Below are 26,534 nucleotides of genomic sequence, written 5' to 3' on the forward strand. Positions count from 1 at the left end.
TTTTTTTTTGTGGAGACAGAGTCTCACTTTATTGCCCTCGGTAGAGTGCCGTGGCATCACACAGCTCACAGCAACCTCCAACTCCTGGGCTTAAGCGATTCTCCTCCCTCAGCCTCCCGAGTAGCTGGGACTACAGGCGCCCACCACAACGCCCGGCTATTTTTTGGTTGCAGTTCAGCCGGGGCCGGGTTTGAACCCACCACCCTCGGTATATGGGGCCGGCGCCCTACCGACTGAGCCACAGGCGCCGCCCGATACCTCTTTATTTCAAATTTAAATTAAAAGTTAAAAGTTTTCTTGGATTAGAATTTTAACAATTCCTACATTGCAAAATGATAACTTACTACCTTTTCTGCTAGTCCTTCTATTAGATTTATGAGGCTGGAAAGGAATAGAGATTATCCTGCTCTTATGTCAAATTTAAATAGCTATAGGAATAATGAAAGCCTGCTTAGGATTTTATTTTCTTGGTCTTTTAGATTAATGTAATCAAAGGGGTACGTATCTTATTTAAGGTACAATTAAAATTAAACTCAATCTTAGAGCATTTTTGTAAATCAAATTAAGTAATTCACAAATAAAATCACCTCTAGATCTTTAATAATATCGTGTAGTTCTGAGTCAGCAGTAATAAAAGAGGTTAAGGGAGAATATATATTTGATTCGCTTGACTTTGATGTCATTGTCCTTCTCTCTTTATTTGTTTCAGATATCTCTCTGTTGGGCATTTGCAACAAAGAAGTAGACTCTATAGCATTAACAGGCAAAAGGTCTATAAGAGAAAAAGTATTCTCAAAACACAGATTTTCTTCTTGATGTGGCTGAGCATGTAGGTTTTCCATTTGTTTTTGTTTTTCCATCTGTTTTCTGACGGCAGATATTACAGAGCCTGATAAATTTGGTAAAAAATTTGAGGTAGACATCTCTTCTTGCTTTGTAAGACTATGGTAACGTACTTTCTCAACATCTGCTTTATATTTGATTTCATTTTGTACTTTCCTCTCTTTTGCCATTTTTAATGCCAGTCTACTGACATCTAATCTTGGCTGAGCATGACAAAGTTTCCAGTGTTTCTTCAATTTCCTGTTTCTCTTTTCGGCTCCATGAGTATTGGTATTTGAGGAATCAATTCCATAAACTTTTAAGCCATACTTCAAGGACAAAAAAGAGCTTAGGTAGCCTTTACCAGAACCCAAGTCGATTACCTAAAGTAAGAAAAACAGAAGGAATTAAATGATTTTAGTCATAATAGAAAGCATTCTATATATTTTTTTAAAAGCAAGTAAGCAAATGAGTTTATAATTTATGCAACCTTTTTATATTTTAATTTGTTGATTCCTATTAAAATCCAACCACTCTGATCATTTTTATGCAATATTTTACGAGAGGTCTAGTCGGTATAAATCAAGGAAAAGATACAAAGTAAGGAAATAAATAAAAGTGTCTTTATCACAGATGACATGATTTATGTCCATAGGAAAATGCTGGAAAATATACAAAAAAGTTAACAGTAAGTGAATTTAGCAATGTGGCAGGGTAGAAGGTCAATATATGTTAATAATGAACCATCAGAACATATATAATATAGTAGCAAAGAACACTTAGAAAGTAAAATTTTAAAACAACTGAATTAAAATAACATGAAAATCAAATATCTAGGAATAAATTTAACAAAGGATGTGTAGGACTTATACACGAACAACTATAAAACATTGCATAGAAAAAAACCTCTAAAATCTAAATAAAGAAATAACCAAATTCATGAAATATCAGACTCAATACTAAGATGGCAATTCTCTGTAAACTGACATACAGACACAACACAATCTTTATCAAAATCCTACTGGGGCTCTTTAAATAAAATGATGAGTGAATATTACAATTTATAAGATGAGGGATAATATCTAGTATCACAACAAAAATTTTAGAGAATTTTACTGATTTGAGAATGTAAAATTACATCAAACTATAAAAGAATAAAAATAATCTATACAGTGAAAAAATTAAAAAGAATTATCAAACTATAAAAAGAACAAAAATTAAAAACTATTATCAAAACAGGGTAGTGCTGGTTTAAAAATAAACATATACGTGAAGGTGACAGTAGTGATATTCAGCATTAATCATAAAAGGGAAAATCTCCCATTACCCTCACAAATATTGTAGGGATAAGAAAAACAACTTACTATTTTTATACACTAGAGATAAGAAAAATTACTTACTATTTTTATAAGCCAAAGTGGACAATCAATAATTTTATCTTAACATTTATTTTCCAACATCACTACCATTCATAAAAGCTATTTTTCAAAATAAGAATGCCTTATGAGTCATACCTATGAAAGAATGCAAGCCCTGAAAAACATAATTACTTCATGTTACTATAATGAGGTATGTGTCCCAGAAGACAGCTTCAGAACCCATATCCTGAAAACATCCAGCAGCAACCAGTTTTGCAGAATGCCATGTTTTGTAATGCTGCTTCAAGTGGGAATAACAACATATCAAAGACAATTACCCTTACCATTTTAAAAAGAATGATTTGTGGTAAAACATTACCAATCATGTCTTATTTTTACTATAAATTTGTTATAATTATAGTGTAGTGAGAAATGAAGAGTATATATTAAAAAATCTGATGTTTAAAGGATGCTATTATTTAATAACATTTTAAAGACTAGACAATGACAGTAAAAGAATGGATTTGCATAATACTCCCCCCAACCCCAAATGGGAACAGTTTTAACACTTAAAAATATAGGGAAGATATTCTTACTTGCTTTACTCCATAGTAAGTAGCAATACTGCTGATCAGTTCTGACATTGCCTGAACTTCATGAGATTTCTTCATATTCATAAATTCAACGGGCTTCACAGTTTCACCTGAATAAAAATAATATTAAAAACTGCTGGGCAGTGCCTGTGGTCAAAGGAGTAGGGCACTGGACCCATATGCTGGAGGTGGCGGGTTCAAACCCAGCCCCCGCCAAAAACTGCAAAAAAACAAAACAAACAAAAAAAAACACTGCTATCAAAGAAGCAAAATTTAATATAAAATATCAGTTAATGTTCATGTTTTTTGAAATTAAACATGAAAATAATGTAGAGATTCTATTGTGTCTGGATGATAGATCTTTATTAGCTTAACTGTTATCCATAAAATTGAAATTCTAAAGTGAAAAGATCCTTAGGATATTAGTAAAAAATGTTACTTGACACAGTAAGCCATTACCTATAAAGAAAAAGACCAATGAACTGGACTATAAAAGAAATTCTTTTCATTAAAAGACAACATTAAGAGAACATAAAGGCAACAAAAATTGGGAGAAAATATTTCCAAAACACATAGCCATATAGAACCTGTGTCTAAAAATAAAATAAAACAAACTCCTATAAATTAATAAAACACCACCCAACAGAAAAAAGGACAAAAAATTTGAACAGTCATTTCACTACCTGTGCTGCCCAATGAAGTACCTACTAACTACATGTGATTATTTAAACTTACATTTAAAATAACTTAGAACAAGTAAAATTACAAATTAAGATTCTGAGCTATACTAGTCATATTTGAAGTATTCAACAATCACATGTAGCTAGTTTCTATTGTACTGAGCAACCCAGCTAGAGAACATTTCCATCAGTAAAGAATGTTCTACAGGATAGCAATTTATGATACATACTATATACTAGAAAGAAAAGTATATTAAAATATCTAAAAGCTTATGACAAGGTAGTCGACATCATCAGTTAGTTGGAAGTTGGGTGGTGGGAAACTGAAATATAGGGTTGAATGGTTTTTATGGCATAACAGTCCTGGGATCACCACATTGGCATACTGGGTTTCAACAAAGTATTTCCAGGTTTAAGTGGTGGTAACTCAGGGTCCTGGAGATGGTAGGAAGCACCTTTTTGGTAATATACTGAGGGCAGTATAGGATATGATCTCTGCAAGAGAAGTTTGGATTCCATAGAGGACAAAAATTCCATTCTGCTGGCAGATATTGAGCAAACAGCAAAGCCAGTCTGTATAGCCCCTCCACTCTCACCTATCACCAGACTGCACCCCCACTTAGCTTAGTCAACTCTTTCTTATATAGCACAAGGCAGAGCCTATCCCAACCTTGAATGGTGGTTTTGCTATTTGATCCTGCCAGGGATACAATACCCTTATTCATCTTGATATCCAAAATGTGGTCCTTGAATTTTATAAATTAGATACATGCTTCAGTATCTGGGAGTAAAGTGTCACGATATCTATGGGGCAAAATGATAACAAATTGTGAATCTAGTAAAAAGTATATAGAGTTCATTTCACTATCCTGATAATCTTTCTGTAGGTTTAGAATTTCTCAAAATAAAAAAAGTAGGAAAATAATGAGAATCAAATGAGATAATGGTTATGAAACAACTTTCTGTCAGATAAAGAAGATCTGAGATTATATTACTTATGTAATAATAATTAATATTAGATACATTATTATTATTGGTTCCTTACCTCTATATTAAAAACTAGCTTTTTTTAAAAAAAACAGCACTATTCTTATCTCTGCTTTTCATTGGAATGTATAGTCTATTTACATTTAATGTAATTATTGATGGAATTGAGTTTTTTTGTTTTTTGTTTTAGTTTTAGATAGAGTCTCACTATGTCATCCTCAGTAGAGTGCCGTTGTGTTATAGCTCACACCAACTTCAAACTCTTGGGCTTCAGCGATTCTCTGGCCTGAGCCAGTAGCTGGGACTACAGGTGCCTGCCACAACGCCCAGCTATTTTGTTGTTGTTGTTGTTGCTGTTGCCCAGGACAGGTCCAAACCCGCCCATCCCCCGGTGGGTATGTGGCTGGTGCCCTAACCACTGAGCTTCTGACACCAAGCCTGGAGTTGAGTTTTGTTTTTTTTAATTTGTACCATCCCCACTTTTTGACATTCCTCTTTCTACCCTGTGTCCCCCAACTCCCTTTGTACTCTTCCTACCTTCTTCCCAAAGCCTTGGAGATCAACAGCATACTGCAACAAAAATAAATGTAAGGGTTTTTGAACTTGTAGTAGTGCGTTGTGTTGGAGGGGCAGGAACTATCTGAAGGCAACACAAATTGGGAGAAGATATTTCTAATACACATATCTATGTAGAACCTGTATCTATATAGAACCTGCTAAACATTGCCAGGAGCTAATACATGAAAACACTTGGAGATTACTGAGATCCTGTGATTAATACAGTGTAACAGAAAATCTATGCTTCTTGGCACAAGCTATTTCTCAGCCCATATAAGGTCTAAAATAAATTAAGAATATTTTGGAAAGATATTCACATATGAACAATATATTGCTTCTAAGAGTCTATACACACACAGACACACACACACAAAAAAAAAAAAAAAAACTCATACCGGATCTCTGTTTTTCATTTCCTTGAAGGGCTACAAGCAGCTGTTCAAAAGGTGTACATATTCCCATGTTTTGTACAGAATAGTATTTTGCAGCCTGAGCAAATGCTTCCACGTTCACTAGCTTCTGAGAAGTTTCACAGAATATTTTCGGTAAATTAGTCATACCTTAAAAAAAAAAAAAAAATCAGGATAAAAAAGATTCTTTACTGATAATTAAAAATTAATAGTTAATTTGTTTGATATTAAAAAACAATAAATGAACAACATTGATTTTAACCTTTTCATTTTGGTATGAATTTTGGTAGTATTTCTATGGTGCCATTAATATGTATTATTTAAACAGCTATTTGTAGCACCAAATTTTCTCTTAATGTTTTATATAATTATACATTTAAATTCCAAGTTAAAATTTTAGCCTTTCTTTGTTTCCAATAACCAAAAAAAGGAAAGATAAAAAAGAAAAAGAAAGATTAAAATCTGAACAGCTAAATAGTAATGTAGTTATTAAATTTGTGAATTGTCGTGGCTGACCCACAACTATGCATTTAAACGTGGTCAGCCCATGCAACACTGTAACTCCCTGTCTACACTTGCATATGGAACAATAGTAATATCCCCAGGGGTATAAATATTACTACAGAAGTTTTCACATCATGTGGACCATACAGACTAATTTGGGAGTGTGTGAGCATGCACTCTGTACACTATCCACAAAGGCTCCAAGACTAATCAGGTTATGATCTAGTGAAAACAGTTCATGTTTTTACCATGGTCAGTTTTAGACCAGACATTCTGTATTTAGTATAGTAACTGTCAAATAGTTTCCAAATGCTTGTGAATTTAGAATGATGAGTTAATCTGTTTGCAATTATCCAGAGTCTCTCACTGTATGAGGAAAATGCACCCTGTTGAACTCAGGTGTGGCTACATCTTGCCAAGGTGAACTGTACCATTTTCAGGCAAAAGTTTTAAGAGTTTAAGAACATTCATTACTCTTTTTTTCCCCCAGCTCTATAACTGAAGAAGCATGTGTCAAGATAGAATCTTCCTCAGCCCAAGTTCCCAAGCAACTACTACTAGGATAAAGCTGCTGTCCAACTACAATGGACATAAAAGATACACTGTGTTCAGTCAGTGAGTTTCTAGGCTCATCACTGCAGCATGACCCTGCTGATTCTGATGGATACTCATAGGCACACTATTTTTCTATTGTCATTTTTAAGGTATGCTAATTTATTTAGGAGGGTTAAAAGAAGGCATTCCAACTTGACTGTAGGTATTTAAAGAAACTCCTTGAACAGGCAAGTCCAGCTGAGCCCATTTATTGAAAATTATTTTAATAATAACCACAAACACATGCAGTGGTTAAATGACGTATATAAAACATTCACTTGTGAAAGCATGGTGCAATCCAGGGAAGAATTTGGTTCTAAAAACCTTCCAAAAACCCTAATGTTATGGAGTATGTATGTTATGAAGTCTTTTCTTTTTTTTTTTTTTTTTTTTTGTAGAGACAGAGTCTCACTTTGTTGCCCTTGGTAGAGTGCCGTGGCGTCACATGGCTCACAGCAACCTCCAACTCCTGGGTTTAGGCGATTCTCCTGCCTCAGCCTCCCGAGTAGCTGGGACTACAGGCGCCTGCCACAACGCCCGGCTATTTTTTTGTTGTTGTTGCAGTTTGGCCGGGGCTGGGTTGGAACCCGCCACCCTCGGCATATGGGGCCGGCGCCCTGCTCACTGAGCCACAGGCGCCGCCCTATGAAGTCTTTTCTAACATAGCTGAACCTACATAGTTACTAATGTAATTATAAAAATATATTACTAATGAAGATTTGCAGAATTGTAAATCACAATCACATAAGCTATTATCTTTTTAAAGCAAATATCTATTAAGTTGGTGGTGATAATGTTCATTACTAACAAGAAAATTGGTAGATGTCCATTTCTGCATCAACTAAATAGAAATTTAAACTATAAAATTACAAAAAAATAAAATAAACTGTAAAATTACTGTAGTGAATTTTTTTTAGATATATTTTGTGCATTATATAAAGTTCTATGGACATTTTATAAACTAAATTTACTAACTCAGCCGAAGTAATAAAATCTACTCAAAATATTTAGGCATGATACAGAAGAGAAAACTCCGTCAACTATGAAGTAATACTCCTCAGGTTTAAGGGCAGTCTCAACATCCCCAGGTTCCAGGGCAGCAATTTCTTACAGTGATAGAATAAGAGTATTAAATTTCAAAGTACAGAGGGACCATTATAATAGTCAGTTACTGGACAATGCTGCCAACAGAAAGAAATGTGATGTTTCGGCTGGAGAAGTAAAGGTTCAAATCAACTTAACTATCCTACTGAAAATACTTGAAAAAATTCCAATCCATCTTGAGTTAATGCTGTTCAATTATAAGCCTCCCAGTAATTTCAGAAATTTGAAGTTCTAAATTGTAACATCTTTCCAACAATGATTACTTTTTAAAAAAAGAATAGTGTTCTGGTGCAGTCCAACAGTTTATATCATTTAAGGCTAACATGAGTTTACTCATAGTCTAAACTCTGTAAAAAAACATCTTTCTGATTTATGAAAATACAGCTGCTATACTTTGTTTTTAAGTGATCAAGCCTACCACTTTTGTTATTGGCTATTTTAGAGATTCAGAGGGGGGGAGAGAGAGAGAGGTGTTGATGATTTAGTATTTATTTTCATCTCCGAAACAGTACAAGAAAATTATGGGACAATTAGTGCTTGCCTAGGTATTTGTGCATAATCAGTTTGAGTTTCGCAACTAGCAAAACAGAAACCACTGGGTTACTTAACTTACATTTACTTAATTATTAGAAATATTTTACATAGGGAAAGCTTTCTTTTAAAATTTGCTGCCCATGACACCTGCATATTATATAACTTGATTATTCTGCCCATGTCTCCCTCTATTGGAAGTTCCAGTTGTTTTATTATATGCTTTATTTGCAGTCTTATTTTTTGTGCAGCCCATATTACTATTCCACAGAGGTTTCTTACAAAATAAATTGTAAGACAGGTCCTTATACAATAGGTTCATTAGGCATTAGGGAGGGAGGAGAAGAAAGAGGCAGGAGAAGTTATTTTTCATAAATGTAAGACTATCTCTATGTTTGTTCTGTTTTTCTGTCACAGAGACCGAAGTACAAGAAAAGGGAGAAAAGTCATATATACACTTGTTAGATTATGAAAATCTCAAGGTGGAAAAATGCATAATAAAATTTTAAAATAAAAACAATGAGTGTATAATATTTATGATTAATAGATAAAAATAAAAAATTTAAAATAAAGGTTATCTTACTTGAAGTTATACAGCATTTTTAAAGAAGAACACACAGTCGGGGTTTATAATAACTCATCTCTATTACCACTAACACTTACTACATATATGCTAGGCACCAGGCACTGTGCTAAACACTTTATTTTCCATGCAATAGTTTTATAAGCTAGTTACATAGTGCTCTTATCCCCACTTACAGTGGGAAAAAAACAGACTTAGGGAGGCTGTAAGGCACCCAAATTTACACAAATATTACATGGCCGGGCACGTGAACCACTGGAATTTGATTTCAGACCTGGCTCATAATTACAAATATTTCGTTAGCATGGCATAGAATTAAGTACAGTGGTCAACAGAGAAAATCAGGCAAGACAGCAGTAAAGAAAATCATTAGGTACTTTTTCTTCCTTTCTTGAGATACTTTACAAAGAATAAGATCCAGCTCCATCTATGTAAACATAAAAGACGTAAAGTCTCCATCTTTTTTATGGCTGCATAATATTTAACACAAATTGTTAATCCATTCATGGGTCGATGGGCACTTGGGCTGTTTCCATGACATTAAAAAAAGATGGAGATTTTACTTCTTTTATGTTTACATGGATGGAGCTGGATCATATTCTTCTTAGTAAAGTATCTCAAGAATGGAAGAAAAGGGCGGCGCCTGTGGCTCAAAGGAGTAGGGCGCCGGCCAATATACCTGAGGTGGCGGGTTCAAACCTAGCCCCGGCTAAAAGCTACAAAAAAAAAAAAGAATGGAAGAAAAAGTATCCAATGTACTCAGTACTATTATGAAACCAATATATGATCACCCACACTTTCATACAAATTATAAAACACAATTATAGTCCAGAAAGGAGGAGAAAGAGGATCGTGAGGAGGGAAGGGGGATGGCTGGCTGGGTGGAGGGAGGGTAATCGGTGGGACCTCACCTATTTTGCATATTGCAAGAGTACATGTCAAATATATTAAGAGTAAAGTATAAATGTCTTAACACAACAATTAAATGAGATGAAGTCTATGTTAACCAGTTTGATGTATGCATTCCAAATTGTATATAAAATCAGCACATTGTAGGGCAGCGCCTGTGGCTCAGTGAGTAGGGCGCCAGCCCCATATGCCGAGGGTGGTGGGTTCAAACCCAGCCCCGGCCAAACTGCAACAAAAAAATAGCCGGGCGTTGTGGCGGGCGCCTGTAGTCCCAGCTACTTGGGAGGCTGAGGCAAGAGAATCACGTAAGCCCAAGAGCTGGAGGTTGCTGTGAACTGTGTGATGCCACGGCACTATACCGAGGGTAGTAAAGTGAGACTCTGTCTCTACAAAAAAAAAAAAAAATCAGCACATTGTAACCCATAAATGCAGTAATGTATAGTTATGATTTAATAAAAAAATTTTAAAAAGGAAAGGATAAATTAAAAAAAAAAAAGAAGAAAAGCATTAGGCAGACTTGGCTGTCAGAACCAGGTCTGGCAAGAATTCCCTCTGGCAGAGACCCATACTTAATACAACGGCAGCTTAAGACATTTCACACTCATTTTATCTTCTCAATTCTGCCACTTTCTTCACTTCCCTCAACAACTAACACCCTTTCCACTAGAAGTAATCTTAAACTTTCAAGAAATTAAAAAGTAACATATAAAATAATAAGTCTTTAAGGGAATAAAATATTTTTTAAGATTTTATTGTAGTCTATTGCTAGAAATAAAAGAACCCTACCGCTCATACCAAGTTGTAAAGCAACAACACTCTGCACAGAGCATGAATGAATGAACAGCAGCAATCCTTCAATACATTTACTATTGTAGCATCATCAACTACAGAAGGAACGAAGCCTCCTGAGCTGCTGTGGAGGACTTCAATAGCGCTGCTGAACATGTTAGGCATAAAACTTCATCTCAGCTCAAATGTTTACAATCTCAAGATGAAGAGAGAGTGATTTCAAACATTCAGAATGTAATATAGGATAAAATGCAAGTATGTGCTACATTTGGTGATGTAACTGTGGTACAGGGTTTAGGGGAAGTGTCACTACTGTCATTATCACAAAGCCCTGTATCTGTTCTATGACCCAGAAACTCAAGAAGAAATCGAGAATGCCCGCTTAGTAATAATTTTCGCAAGGATATAGAAATATTTTGTACTCATTTCTACATGAATGTCCCACAGATGCCTTCAGTGCAAAGGTTAAAAACTTGAACTCGTACTTCCAGAAACTTAACCTTCTATTTTCTATCATGTCTGATAACCTATCCCTCCCCCAGTGCCTTTTACATTATCTTAAACACTTCTTGCACCCTCAATCCACACACCCAGACACCATCAATCCTGATATAAAAGTGTCTTCCCTTTGGAACCTCCCTCCCCCATCACTGCTATAGTTCAAACCCCATTAACCCTCACCAGTGCTACTGCAATAGCTTCACAACTGAGTTTTTTTTTATTGGTAAAACTCCACATAGCATTATGCCCAATAAGTGTTGGTTAGGTTGAACTGAATTTGTTTTCTAAAATGGAAATTTATTGTTATTAAATTTAGTTAAACATTTTAAGGCTTTGCTGCCATAACAATTAACTTTTGGCTTCCATCTTTGATAATTGTTTAACACAGTTTAATCAAAAGTTAAGTCTTACTAAACTTTGGAAATTAAAGATGGGATGGGTTAAGTTTTATAAATGTTTGAGTTCATACATAATCGTATAAGCTACCAACGGAAGAAAATAGAATAGATATACTCTTTTAAAAGAAATCTGTATCATCTAATTAGGTGCTAGGCAACTTTTTCCTCAAGCCATTCTTGTATAATTTATAGTTATTTATGATATGAAAAAAATATGTTACTTAAACATGCAGACTGTGCTCATAGAAGATAAAACTAACAAAAAATTGACATGCGTGTCCTTATTGTTAACATCACATATTAATATCACATTGAATGTATAAAGTGCATTTACCCATTCCAAAAGCATGTTTGCCTTTAATTATGTTATTTATAAAAATAATATTAAGTATAAAAATAGAAAAAAAAACAATTCAGGAGTGCTTCAGGTAATAACTGGATACGAATAAAGATAATTTGCTACAATTTATGATTCATCTATGAGACAGTGTTTTATCTACATCACATGTGGAAAACAAAAGTTCAGAGCAGTAAATTTTTTGAAATCAACTTGGTTTTTAGACCTTTTTTCCAGAGCCACCTCGATGAGTCTTGCCAGGAAACCTATTTAAGATTGAAAACATACTTTCCTTTTCTACCTCCTTTCATGTAGTCCTGCCATATCTATTTTATTTTTCTCTGTAGCATTTAAAAAATCTTTTTTATCTATCATCTCCATCTAGAATGCAGGCAAGGTGAAGATACAGATTTTTGTTTTATTTACTACTATTTCCCTAACTCCTAGAAAACTACCAGGCACATATAGCTAACTCTTGGTTTAAGTGTTTGTTGACTGAATAAATAAATGAACTTCCCCCAAATCACAGAATTGGAAGTGGTAGAACTGGAATTTGAACCTTGTCTGACTCCATATTTAACTACAAAATTATACTGTCCATAATGGCTAACAATTCCCTAGTAAAAAGCTGGTCAAAGGATTCTAATGCTCTTCTCTGACACAAACAATGGACCTCATATAGTGTTGGAAAAAAATGTCCATCTTCACATAAACAAAAATTAAGATTCCTAACAAGCACAAACTATAAAAATTCACTTTTTGATACTAGAGGCAGCTGATCATTTACACAATTAAAGATTTTGCATAAAAAAGTTTGAAAGGTCAGAGTCATTTCAGTGATGAACAATCTAGTCTAGACTACATTGTTGTTGGACAGACACAAAATTGGTTGTAAGGTTTTCCCAAAAGAGGTTAGCCTTTTATTCCTAAATTAAGAGAACAAGTACATTTTGTTATTCATTCACTCCTTTATTTAATTACTCCCTGCTAGGTATTATCAGCTTATTCTGTATCCCTACTACCAAGAATGATGCCTGGTCAGATTAGGTAGCTAATAATAATAATTAGGTAGCTAATAATAGGCAACTAATAAACTAACTAATAGGTAGCTAATAAAAGGCGGTAAAGAGCTCAGACTCTGGAGTCAGACGATCCAGGTTTGAATCCTCCATTACAACTGTGTCCCTGGCAAATTAACTCAAGTTATAATTCCACAAATTGGAAATAACAGAACCCATCTTGAAAGGCTCATGTAAAGACTGAAAGAAAATATATAGGAAAACACTTAAGCACACTGCAGGGTATACAGTAAATATCAGTTAATCCAATTCTGTAGGGATACAGAAATGAACAGAACTCTTACGTTCTTAAAGGGGGAAAGACAGTAAAAACAACTAACAACAACAACGAAAACAAGAAATGAATTGGTACCATTGATTTAAACAATAAATGGACTTGGTAATTAATTGCTAAATAATTCAGAGGAGACTTTTATCAAGGCGGTGAAGAGCTCAGACTCTGGAGTCAGACGATCCAGGTTTGAATCCTCCATTACAACTGTGTCCCTGGCAAATTAACTCAAGTTATAATTCCACAAATTGGAAATAACAGAACCCATCTTGAAAGGCTCATGTAAAGACTGAAAGAAAATATATAGGAAAACACTTAAGCACACTGCATGGTATACAGTAAATACCAGTTAATCCAATTACTATTATTAGAATACATAAGACAATCTAATTCTTCTATTGTATAAAGACCAGGCTGAACATAAATGAAAGTCCTAGATTGGGTATCTAAAGAGAATTTCTATTCTATCTGTGTATTCACTTGAAACTGAACATGAGTCATTCATTCACTCATCCATTTAACAAATATTCTTTTAGCACTAAATGCATGCCAAACATTACACCTAGTGCTAGGAGCTAGGAATACATCAGTTGACAAAGACAGACACAGACCCTGCTTTTTTGGAGTTTAAGTAAAGTTGCCAGTTTCGTAAATATTAGAAGAGCAAACAAAGAGGTGCCTAACTTTTCAACAATAAACAATGATTTTATAGAAACCAGTATTTACCAAGTGCTATTATAACAGGCCCCCTAGTGGTTGGTACTTTGCATTTCAAAAAAGCTCAGAGTAGAATTCATTACCACGGGCAAGGGAGAAACCACAGGATCTACGTTTTTATTTTTATAATATAAAATTATTTTTTTAGAGACAAGTTCTTGCTCATTTACGGAGGCGGAGTTCAGTGGCACAATAAATGCTCACTGCAGCCTAGAACTCCTAAAAGCTAAAGCAATCCTCCCACAATGCCCTCTCTAGTTGCTGGGTTTACAGAGGTGAGTCACCCAGCCAGGCAATCTAAATTTGAGGGCAGGAGAGCCCAGACCCTACAAAAATTCATGGCACATAACAGATACAAGTAAAGTTTTTAAATGAACTAATGTGAACAACTGAATATTCAAGATAGTCACTGTCACCATTGTAGTTCAAGATATAATCGTTTCTTTCCTGTACTACTGAAATACTCTCTCAGTTATGCTATTGCCTCACTCGTCTATTCTTCAAATAATTCTCAGAGCTATTTTTTCGAATGTAGAATTGGATTAGGTCACTATGTTGCCTAAATACCTCCCAAGGTTTCCTATTACACTTGAAATCCAAAATCTTTCTCAGGCCTAGAAAGACCAGCACGACTTGGCCCCTGCTTACCTTCCTGACCACAGCTGCAGCCGCCAGTTCCAGGCTGTAGCCACAGGCAGTCTGCAGTTCCTAAGGCCTAAAATCCCTTCCTGTGGCTCTCCTTAGGTTGGTGCCCTTGCATGTTCCTGGTCTCCTAACACAGCCTCCTTACACAATCACTGTCACATTATACTGTTTTTATTTTCGATTTGGCCATTATAATCACCTGAAATTATCTTTATTTAATTGATAATCTTCTACCATGTTTTCATCTATAGATTCTGCGCCGCGCGGCTCCCCTAGTTTCCCGCGACTCAAACAATTACTGCCGAATTACTAAGTGAATGAACGCCCCTGCCTTGCTTCTCTTTTCCTTTAAATTGTGGAAACACACACGCACCCAGAAATGAAAGAGCAATCCCCCAAACCATCCCAGCCCCACCCCGCCCCCGCTCGCCCCGCCTCGGCCCTCCATTCACTCGGTTCCGCAGCGCTTCCACTAGGGGGCACGCTTCGCAGGCCAGGACCTTCCCTCCGCCTTGCCCCCGCCCCGCCGGTACCGCCATTCACCTGACCCCTTCTCTGCTTCCACTAGGGGGCGCGAGTCAGAGGGCTGGGCCTCCGTCTCCGCCGCCGACCTCCTCAGCACCGTCAGCACTGTCTCCGGCGGCAAGTCGACCAGCTCCTCCCACACCGACTCCGTGTAGAAATCCACAGTATGTGCATTCGAAATGGACAGGGCGTCCCTCAGGAACCCCAAGAGTCCCTGCAACTTGGCACGCAGCGTGGGCAGGTCCGGGGTCACCGGGAGACGGCCGGAAGCCGCCATGACGCTCACCCTCCCGGGCTGTAGGTGGCGCAAACAGGGCCGTGAGTCGACGGCGCGACCAAAAGTAGCATAGGCCAGATAAGTAGAGGTCCGAGCTGGACTCTAGTTAGGCGATCGATTGATTTAGTTTGATGACGTAGTTTAGCAGCGTCCGTTGTGTTTGCCGACACGGAATTGGTTTGTAGAAATGGCTCCTGTGAGACCCGCACAGTGGCGGCGGAAAGGGGGTTTGGAGACACTTGGCGAAGAGGATTTTTCGGTAGGATTCAAGAATAAGAATGTGAAACAGAGGATATGGCGGCCTAACTATTCGCAAGCCTTCGTGGGGAGCATTCGCGAGGGTAAGCTTGCAAAGTCCTAGGGTACGCGATTCGGCAAAGCGTGAAGGAAGGATTTCAGAAACAGACCCGGTCCTATTTGGGGGCGAAAGAAACTACCCCTGAGCTCGCTGAAGCTGAGGGCGTGGTAGAGCTCTAGAAAGGAAGACAGGGCAAGTATTGGTATCTTTAGCTAGCTTTAAATCTTTCGACGTCTTCCGTGACTTAACCTCATTATTTCATCACAACTCTTTTAATCTATTTTTTTTTCTGTGACACCAAGCGGAGAATCTCTACAGGTCCTCTGAATGTATTGTGTGTGTGTATCTGAGCATGTGCTAAGAGAAAACTAGAAGAGAACAGTACTAGCTGTTAGCTTGCTGACTCACATCTGTCCTAGCACTCTGAAAGGCGAGGTTGGTGGATTGCTTGAGCTCAGGAGTTAAAGACCAGTCTGAACAGGAGCACTACCCCGTCTCTGCTAAAAATAGAAAAAACTAGTTGGGTGTGGTGGCGCACACCTGTAATCCCAACTACTTGGGAGGCTGAGGCGAGAGAATCATTTGAGCCCAGGAGTTTGAGGTTGTTGAGAGCTGTGACACCACAGCAGTCTAGCCTTGGGCAACAGGGGTGAGACTGGCACAAAAATAAAAAGGGAACATACTGCCCCAAATCCTGGTGATTACCCAGTAGCCCTCCAGACTCCTCTTATTCTTCCTCTCCTTTGTTTTATGTTTGTCCTTTTGTTTGTAAGGTCCCTCTCCACTTAGAATGTATAACTGTTGAATAAGTTTAGTCTTCTGTTACTGGCTTCTGTTACTTCAGAAACGTATAACTATATTCTCTTTTATGCTGAAGCATTTTAGAAAAATCAATTGTAAAGTGCTAAATTTCTCCAAGATAAAATAATAAATGTGTTTTCTGTTTTTAAATATTCTTTTTAAGAACCAGATTAATTGTTCTTGAAGAAGAATCTGTTTTAAACTCAGGTTGTGCAATAGTCAGAACTGGTCAGTTTTTTGTTAAGCTTCTTTCTTGCACAGTCTTCGAGATTGTCTGCATGACCTATGGTTACTGTGGTGTTTTTGCAAAGGGCCGACTTACTTTTCAATCTATCAGCTTAAATTTGTTACTTGAAATAATTTTTTAAAGCAGACCATAAAAAAACTCAGCATCTGAATTTGATGATGTAAAATGATTTTCATTTGTAATCAGTTTTCACTAAACTTATTTTCTATGAAAATAATTTTGACTTATTGTCATAATGTAGGACAAGGCTTTGCTTTTCGAAGAAAACTGAAGATTCAGCAAAATTACAAGAAATTATTATGGAGACAAAAGACTAAAACATCACAGGAATCCCAATTCAAAGATCGATACCCAGATCATCTGAAACATCTTTATTTAGCTGAAGAGGAAAGACTCAAGAAGCAACAAAGAAAAGTCAACCAGCCTTTGTCAGCAAAACAAGTTGACCAGCTTTTGCCTGAAGAACAGTGTAGCATTGACCAGGCTTTGTCTCAAGATCACTGTAGTTTTGACCAGCCTCAGCCAGAAAAACAATCTATTAAAACAGTAAAGTATGTATTTTCTTCTTTTGAAATCCTTTATTTTATGAAAACATTATAGGACAATTTATCTAGGAATTGGAATTTTTCTTTTAATAAGTTTTAGAAATTAGCATAACTTAGGTGATCATATTTTTGTGGAGGCTTTATTTTTAGCTTCAGTAACCAGTGTAGGCTAGTTTAGTTTTAATTGAAAAAGTAATGCAATTGGAATCCGAGATTTGTATTTCTGCCTCTCATTTACATGAACTTGCTTGGACCATAGTTAATACCCTCCATTATATATATTTTAAAAATACTTTTTAAGAGGTGTTGTTAGTCTACAGCAGCAGTTCTCAACCTGTGGGTTGTGACCTGCAGGAAGTGTTTGAAGGGCCATGGCATTAGGAAGGTTGAGAACCACTGGTCTACAGCATGGGTTCTGAGCTGGACATGACACATTGGATGTACGATTGTCCTCTAATGGGAACAGTAGTACTATATTAAGTGTATACTTCAGAGCCACCATGTTGCACAAGTCCAGAATGAATTATTCCCGTAAACTGTGGGGTTCCTAAAATGTTTCAAGATAACTGTTTTAAAGACAGTGTTAATTTATACGTGGCACTTACAAAAGTATAAGACACTGGATTAGTCCTCATGAGTATCAGCTGCTACTAATATTATTTTTAAGGTGCACTTTCTGCAGAAGACTGAAAATGAATTAAAAAACACATGGACTTTGTGAGGCCCAAGGCAGCAGGATTACTTGAGGTCAAGATTTCAGGAGACCCTTTCTCCACAAAAAAAAAGAAAAAACAGAAAAATGAGCTAAATGTGGTGGCTTGTGTCTGTAGTACCATCTACTCAGGAGGCTGAGGTAGAAGGATGTCTTGACCCCAGGAATTTGAGGTTGCAGTGAGCTATGATCATGCCATTTGCACTCTAGCCTGGGCAGCAAAGCAAGACCCTGTTTAAAAAAAAAAAAAAAAGGCACAGCTCCATAACACTTTGGTTTCTTAAGAGCTATTTTATAAAACTGTTACTACTGTCTGTACTTCAAGTAAACAACAACAAAAACAAAGCTAAAGTCTAAACTTAAAAGAAGCCATGTTTTACTTGGGACTGTAATTTTTTTACTTAAAGTTTGTCTTTTAAGATTGTAAGCTATTTGTGGTAAAACCAACAGGAAATAGAACTCCAAGAAAAGCATAGAGGCAAAGGCAGATACACTGGAAGTTTTGTTTTTTTTAAATTAGTCTTTTTCATTATATTTAATATTAAATGAGTGTAATGCTCAGAAAAAAGGTTATCACTAGAAATGTCCAGTTGAGTTATTCCCAGTGGTAATTGAAGTAAGGAAGATTAAATCATGAGACAAAATAAAACATTTTTAAAGATTACTTTTTATTTTGAGATAAAAACAGGAAAAAAGTCATTGAAAGTTAATTAAACTTCTCAAAACTAAAAGAAGAGGGAAATACAGTGACAGCTAAGCCCACAGAGGAAAGTTTTGAGAAGTAGGGATCAGTCAGCTATAAAATGCAGCGTGCCCCTCTTACTTGTGTGGGTTGTGTTCTCAGTACCTCCAGTGGATGTCAGAAACCTTGTACAGTGCTAAACCCATTGCCGTCAGTTGAAACACATCACTGTTGATATTTTCTACCCACAAATTTAATGTGTTTTTCCATCTTAAATTATGACCACAGCCATAATTTTTGTAATTTGAGGCATATAATGGCAAAACTAACATGGATTTCTTTTTCTTTCTTTGCAAATTCATGAATGGAAGATTTGTTCTTCCTATAAATCTTAGCAACCTCAGCAAATGATTCTTTTCTTTCCTTTTTTTCCACCTAAACTTCAACTTTCATTTTTTTCACTTAAAGGAAACATTTGTGACTTGTCTTGTTTACTCTTGTGGTTTAGGTCCATTGTTAAGTAAAATAAGTGTTACTTAAACATCTTGGTGTAGTACGGTAAACAACTGTGATGGTCAATCTGATGACTAGTAAGTGACTGATAGGATAGTAGCATATACAGATTGGACATGCTGGACAAAGGAAGGATTCATGGCCGATGGGGCAGCACAAAATTTCATCATGTTATTCAGAATGGTATATGGTATAAAACTCTTGAATTATTTATTTCTGGAATTTTTCCATTTAATAATTTGGACTGTGACTGACTGCAGGGAACTTCAGCTATGGAAAGTGAAACTGAATAAAAGGGGAACTACTGTACTATAAAGTTCAAGGAAAACAGTATTAAGAACAGATTATTGCATCTGTAGACTAGGCAATCACAGATGAATTGGGAGGGAAATTTTTCAATAAATAACCATGATTAAGCTATCAGCTATACGTGTGGCATTAGAAGGTGTGGTCATGAGTCTGGCCCAAGACAGGCGACAAGGGGAAGCACCTATACCTTAGGGGAGGAATTGGTGTGAGGAAGGCAAAGAGGATCTAGCTTGACAGACTACACAGGAGCAAACAGGATTAGGAGAGAGGAATGTCACCCAAAGTAAGGGACTGGAATTTTAAGTGATTAGTCAATTAAAAGAGACTGAAAAGTGTTCATTGATCATCATATTTGACTAGGTCATCATTGTCTTGGCATGGAAACTGATAGTAGTAACAGTAGAAATAAGACATTAAAAAGTTAAGGAGTGAATAAGAAATGGCAATCAATCTATTCACTTTTCTTTCCAGAAACTTGACGACAGTTGATCAGGGAATAAGATTGGTAGTTAGGGTGGCGCCTGTGGCTCAAGGAGTAGGGCGCCAGTCCCATATGCCAGAAGTGGCAGGTTCAAACCTAGCCCTGGCCAAAAACCAAAAAAAAAAAAAAAAAAAGATTGGTAGTTAAAAGAGGACATAGAATCTGGAAATGGCTAACTTACACATTTGTTTACTTTGAGAATAGAGTTTCTAAAATATGTTACATTGTGATTATGGAGTGAGTATAGTAAAAAGTAAGAGGTGAGGAAAGGAAGATTATTACTTAATCGGGTGTCCTGAGAAAATGGATGGTCCCAAGTGATTGGGTTTGCCTTGGCAAGAGGAACATTTTCATAGATGTGAGAAATACTTTAAGATAGAACATTTCTAAGTGGGGACTAGGTCAACGGTGTGGTGACTCACAATTAAAGTAGATGAAATGGAATAACAAGGTAGTCAAAGAACTTCAAGATTAAAATTCACAAACACATACTTTCCATCACATCATTCAGTTTACTACCTCTCAGACTTTTATCATTCATATACTGGTTTCATTTTTGTTTTGTTTTTAACATAGGACCTTTTAAGCTTTCTGTATTTTCCCTGGTTGAAATAGTTATCTGAGAATCTCCATTTACCACCTTTTAATTAAACTATAATCTTAAAAACTGCAGATATGTTTTTAGTATCTTATTTGGACATTCTACTATAGTAATAAATTTAATGTCCTCTTTTCCCCCTTTTGTCTCACCCCTACAGTTAATTCATATTATATGATTTTACTGTAAACAGCACTATATTTGACATAATTGCACCATAATTTTGGTTAAATCATTTTTAATCCTTGTGACTTGTTTTAATTTATTTTATAAAGGTCCTTTAATCTAAAGAAAAAGAAAACATCAAATCAAAAAGCACAGGAAGAATATGAACAGGTACAAGCTAGGCGTGCTGCTAAGAAACAAGTAAGTTCTACTTTTAAAATATTTTAGCTTTTTTTTCTTAATAATACCTCCTAAATTTATATGCCTACTGTGCTTCTTAATGTTGGTAATATAGTATTTGCTCTGCAAATATTTAATGAATGAATGAGTGATCTGAGCTGAAGTGGAGAGTTGCATCATATTCAAATTCCTTGATGAGTTTATATTATCTTAGGCAATACTAACTAGTAGGTAAAGAATAGGATTTTAAGCATATTCATCATAAGTTAATAATATGAACATGTGGGACAGTGCTTTTCTTGTACCTCTAACAAACGCCTCAAGAAATTGTTATGTATAGTAAAATTTAAGAGTCACTAACCTTGGAAAAATACAAATGAAAGCCAGAAGAGAGATATTAGAAGAAAATCTCATAGAATCGGTCTTACCTGTAAATAAAAAAACTAGCCAAATTTAGCAAAATGCTACTACCGTATTATTATTCAGAAGACCACAATTAGACTTTTTTCCAATTGAGCAGAGCAAAATTATTTTGTAGAAACCATGGCTAGTTCTTGTTTTTTGCATTGAAGCTTTATAGTTTCAAAAGGATAGTACAATGGCTCGGTGCCTGTAGCTCAGCAGGTAGGGTGCCAGCCACATACACTGGAGCTGGCGGGTTCGAGTCCAGCCTGGGCCTGCCAAACAATAACTACAACCAAAAAATAGGTAGTCATTGTAGCGGGCGCCTGTAGTCCCAGCTATGTGGGAGGCTGAGGCAAGAGAATTGCTTGAGCCCAAGAGTTTGAGGTTGCTGTGAGCTAGGATGCCATGGCATTCTACTGAGGACAATAAAGTGAGATTCTGTCTCAAAAAAAAAAATAATAATAAAAATACCTCTGATATGATAGTAACATAATTTGTCCTATGTTTTGGTTTTAGAATATATGTAATCAAGAAATCTGGAGTTTAACATCTAATATGTTTAGGATTGTTCTTAACTAGTGGCTGACTGGGATGAATCAGAAACATTTCTCTGTGGAATACTTAAACCTTTATTGCATAGCTTGTTACATTATGCTCTTTTCTAGCCATTTGATATCTACCGCCATTGAAGACAGTATGCCAGGGAAATATATTTAGGGACGGTTAAGCTGTAGTACAAAACATTTCATGTCCTTTTAAAATTCCCTTTATATTGAGCTAGGGCTTTGTAACCATTACAATTAACAGTTTCTTATAACTTACAAATTTTAAATGTTAATATATAATAAAAGCCAACACTATCCATGAGAAATCAAAAGTGTTAAGAACAGTTAAATAAGGATCTATAACTGATGGTAAGGATGTTAAATTTTATTTTTTACTTTGTTTAAAGAAATGCCTTAGAGGTAAACAAGGTACCGTATAGCTAAATTCACAAATCTTTATGCACTTAGTAAATAAATAAATATACCATATGAGAACATAATTTTAAGTGATTAGTATAGCATCATGGAAAGTTGCGAAGATCCTGAATTCAAATAGAGTAGATCCTTCATAGCTGACCACCTCCCCACATTGACCAACTCTTTAAAGTTGACCTAATTTTCCTAGACTGGACAGTACAGCAGGCCTGATTCCTTATGTTGACCACCCCCATATGTTGACCAGTTTGTTAAGAGTCCTGCGGGTGGTCAACTTATAGATGTTCCACTGTATCTGTGTATGAGACCTAGCCCTATCAGTTGCTTGGAATCTTGAGGAAGTCACTGTCAATATCACTGAGCATCAGCTCCTCGTGTAAAATCAACATAATCTATCATACAAAGTTGAAAGAATGAACTGTACTCTGATTTCACATACAGTGTATATGAAAACTTTTTAAAATTAAAAAATTAAAATTATATGTTACTTTTAAAATTATAAGTTACCGGGTGGCACCTGTGGCTCAAAGGAGTAGGGCACCAGCCCATATAAGTTACCATGCAGATGTAAGGCTGTATCATTTTGAGCCCATGTGTTGTAGGGAAGTTTGAAGAACAGTATGCATATTACATTATTTAAGAATTTCCATTTAACTTTTACAATATTTAATTTAGTAAAAATATTGTAGTGCATTTCAGGTAGTGCTTTTCGGATCTCCATTTAACTTTGAGTTATTTTTCTTTATACTCAAACTTCAGTGTTTATCTTAGCAAATCAAATGAGCATGATAGTTCTTAAGTGGTCAAAGTCGTAATGCCTGGCAGAATGCTTTGCCTATATACAGTAAGTAGTTATCAAGTGTTTTTTGAATTAAACTTACAAATTATTCAAATGGAAAATTAAAAAAAAAGAGATACAGGTTTCTAGAAATGAAGTTTTTAGTGTTATATGGAAAACTAGACTAGATAACTTCTAAAAGCCTTTCTAACATGTCAGTGGATTTAATTAACATGATGACATCATTATATACAAAGTGTATATATATAACATATGTATTTTCTGCACTCTAGTTTTAATTGCATACAAATAATTAAAATTGTTTAATAACTTCACGTTATTCTCTGATAACTATGACATGTATCATTATACCTACCGTGAAGGAAAAGAGGATACACTGCTTCAATTACGGGAAAGAATTCACATTTTGCAGACTATAAGAAACAAATGAGGGCGGCGCCTGTGGCTCAGTCGGTAGGGCAACGGCCCCATATACCGAGGGTGACCAGTTCAAACCCGGCCTCGGCTGAACTGCAACCAAAAAATAGCTGGGCGTTGTGGCGGGCGCCTGTAGTCCCAGCTACTCGGGAGGCTGAGGCAAGAGAATTGCTTAAGCCCAGGAGTTGGAGGTTGCTGTGAGCTGTGTGATGCCATGGCACTCTACCGAGGGCCAGAAAGTGAGACTCTGTCTCTACAAAAAAAAAAAAAAAAAAAGAAAAGAAACAAACGTTAAGTGTTTGGATGGGGAGAGCTACTTCAAAAGAATTTCTAAACTTGTATCTACTTTGTTACTAATGAAATCTACAACTATTAATAATTTCAGGAATTTGAGAGGAGAAAACAGGAGAGAGAAGAAGCTCAAAGGTGCTACAAAAAGAAGAAAATGGAAGTGTTCAAAATATTAAGCAAAAAGACCAAAAAGGGTCAGCCAAACTTGAATTTGCAGATGGAGTATCTTCTTCAAAAAATACAAGAAAAAAATTAAATCAGACATTTTGTGCTTATAGTTTAAAATGTTTGTTGTCTCTTGAGTTCTTTCGTATGTATAATGGATACCTTCTGACAGTGAATTAAATTTGCCAATAAACTGGATTGCTAAACTGTATATAAAATGTCCAAATATTTTCGTCTTATAAAAGAAATTTTTTTAATATGTTCTACATAATATGACATGTTTCTTATTTATTTGCCTCTGAAGGAAGGCTGGCCTGAAGAACTTAAGGAACCTTCTATTTGGGAAACATGGTCAATCATGTAATGCTTTGGTATCATATGAAATTTGTATAAAATAAAATGTTTTGAAAACAAAGGGTGCAGAGCTTTCAGTGAAGGATTTCAGTGAAATATTTCAATTTAGTAATCTGTTATATGATTTTAAAATTCATTTTAATGATGAAACAGGCAAAGACTTCCCTTGATTGAATGGTTATTTTAAAATTAAGTCCATGTTACAGGGGGTGGACTTTTTCCAGATACCTGGGTGCTGAAATAACCTTCTGCACCCACAATTTAGGAGGTGTTCTTCATAAAACAATTTAGCTTAGGAACTGAGAAGAGAATGTGATATTTATAAACATATTCTTAAGTGGAAGTTCACAGCTTGTTCTTATAAGATCTTTTAAATAATGATGGAATCTCAGCAGTGTCACAGTAAGAATCAGCTCTCCAAATCTTGTGGGACCCTGTACTGTAAGAACATGTGTCACTGTGTCATCCCTGTTGGTACCCTTGTGACCTGAGGGGGAAACTACTGGGATAATTGCTTCTCTTGTCTTGTAATCAAGGCAGATGTTCTAAGCGGCAGGAGATGCTTAGGAAGCCCTGAGCTTACTTTTTTATTTTTTTAAGAAATGAGTCTATCTTGCCCAGGCTGCCTTTAATACTAGGACTCAATCCTATCTCAGCTTCCTCAGTAGCGAGGGCAACAGGTATGTGCCACCACACCCAGCTTGAACTTAGACTTTTTTTATTGTGTAGAAAAATAATGCTTATAGTTTTTTAGTGTACTATGTTGCATTTAAAATAAGCAGCTCAGGATGCCTAAATTTGGTTACACTGGAAAAGGCAATACATCATTATGCACAGTAAAATATTTAAATAAATTGTCTTGTAATGATTTTATGTATGTGGTTCTAGATACTTTAATGATCATGATAAAACTTAGAAGGAAATCTTTTAAGAGGAGTGAAAATGAGTTAAGTTCATTTTAACAACTTTATTAAGCAGCTACTGTGTGAAAGTTTCATGTTAAAGAATTATTCTAAAAAGTTTTTACAGAGGGGTAAATGCCAATTATGACATAATAGGGCAAAAAGTAGTTAGTGACAATCAGGTATAAAACAAAAGGTTGACTTTAATGCAGCAAAGAATCACCCAAGGAGCTTCCTACAATGCACATTTTGGGCCCCAGCCCCTATAGATTTAAATATTGTAAAAGGCGAAAGATTTATATCATCTAAAGTGAAACCTGGGTATTATTTAAATATTGTAAATGGGTTCAATAATGGAAATGGGATCACAGGCAACCAGTGATTCTGTTATGATTGATCTTTATACCACACTTCACAAAGCATCAGACCAGGGCTTTGAAGAAAGATTTTCGTTGAAGCAACCAGTTTCATGGGTGAAATAGCATCTAAGAAAAGGCTTTAAGGTCAAGATTAGAAATGAAGATAGCATGAAGAAAATACAAAGGGGAGAAGGCTTGTGTATTTATAAATCTAACAATCAGTTACAAAATACATGTATGCATAGTATTATTATTACAGATGGGGGCTAACATTTCTCTTTCATTCCGTGTGAAGGAGACACGCTGGTTATACATGAGCCTTTTCCACTTTTTCCACCCAGAAGAGAGAGAGTGATAACTTAATGTTAAGTTTGAGAAGAGGACTTGAGTTGCAAGCGAAACAGGCTCTACTGAAGGGTGGAGAGAGTTGGAGATAGACCAGGGAAGAGGCCTGTATTACAGGTAATGCACAAAATCAAGAAATAAAACAGGAATGAAATTTGAAAGGGCACACAGGCTTTGGTGTGACCAGAGCTTGTGATTTCATGCTTTAGAGTTTAATGTGCACACAGGGAGTTTGATCTTAGTAGTTTGTAGAGACTTGTATTAAGGCTATTAATCTGATTTTTGTAAGTGTGCAGTAGGCTTTTAATTGCTTCATTTTTTTGCAAGAGGCTTTAAACCTTAAGGCACATGAAATTTTGACCCAAAGCACAGTGTAGCTTGAGTTTTAAAAGTAGAGATGTGAAAAAAAAAAAAAAATGCAGAGATGTGCAGGCCTCAACAAAGCAGTAGATTTTGGAGTAGGTTGTGGAGAAACACAGGCTTCAGCAAAGGCGCAAAATGTGGAGGGGCTCATCTAAATGCTGACCTGGATGGCCTCAGCAGATATCAGCCCAAGGTGAGACTTAGCAAGTGACCAGCTGTGCTGGCATCAACAATGGCACTCGCATGTGACCATGGTGTACCTTCAGTGATGCATATTTGAGCAGCAGGGGCTTCCTCAGGCGCTGCTAAGATCCTGGAAAGCAATCTCATTTGAGGCAAGAATTTAACATGGAAAAAGAATGTTGATATCTAGATGTCAATAACTTCATCATTATTTGCTACTTTTAAACTTTGAGGCAAGTGTATTGTATGCAATATGGAGTTCTGGAGA

At 36.0% G+C, this 26,534-nt stretch overlaps 2 protein-coding genes across 6 annotated transcripts in view; one reads left to right on the forward strand and one right to left on the reverse strand.

The window, feature by feature from the left end:
• The window catches only part of METTL25 (methyltransferase like 25), a 93,425-nt gene extending 78,223 nt beyond the window's left edge, over nt 1-15,202 (reverse strand). For 4 of the 5 annotated variants that reach the window (XM_053584857.1, XM_053584856.1, XM_053584855.1 and 1 more), the window contains exons 1-4: nt 14,914-15,202; nt 5,394-5,558; nt 2,777-2,883; nt 588-1,205 (exon numbers count right to left, since the gene is read on the reverse strand). In XM_053584857.1, coding sequence (XP_053440832.1) covers nt 588-1,205; nt 2,777-2,883; nt 5,394-5,558; nt 14,914-15,172 — 1,149 coding nt within the window. In that variant the 5' untranslated portion in view covers nt 15,173-15,202. Of the gene's footprint in view, nt 1-587; nt 1,206-2,776; nt 2,884-5,393; nt 5,559-14,569; nt 14,673-14,913 lie in introns of those variants that run through there. The other variant, XM_053584858.1, reaches the window with a different exon arrangement.
• Nucleotides 15,203-15,353: 151 nt separating this feature from the next.
• Nucleotides 15,354-25,274, forward strand: CCDC59 (coiled-coil domain containing 59). Its single transcript, XM_053584860.1, has 4 exons — nt 15,354-15,513; nt 16,760-17,069; nt 20,634-20,724; nt 23,690-25,274. Exons 1-4 carry the CDS (start codon nt 15,360-15,362, stop codon nt 23,849-23,851), a joined length of 717 nt encoding a protein of 238 aa, XP_053440835.1. The 5' UTR covers nt 15,354-15,359; the 3' UTR covers nt 23,852-25,274.
• Nucleotides 25,275-26,534: the final 1,260 nt, after the last annotated feature.

This window comes from Nycticebus coucang, chromosome 3, assembly GCF_027406575.1.
Source record: "Nycticebus coucang isolate mNycCou1 chromosome 3, mNycCou1.pri, whole genome shotgun sequence".
NCBI lineage: Eukaryota > Metazoa > Chordata > Mammalia > Primates > Lorisidae > Nycticebus > Nycticebus coucang.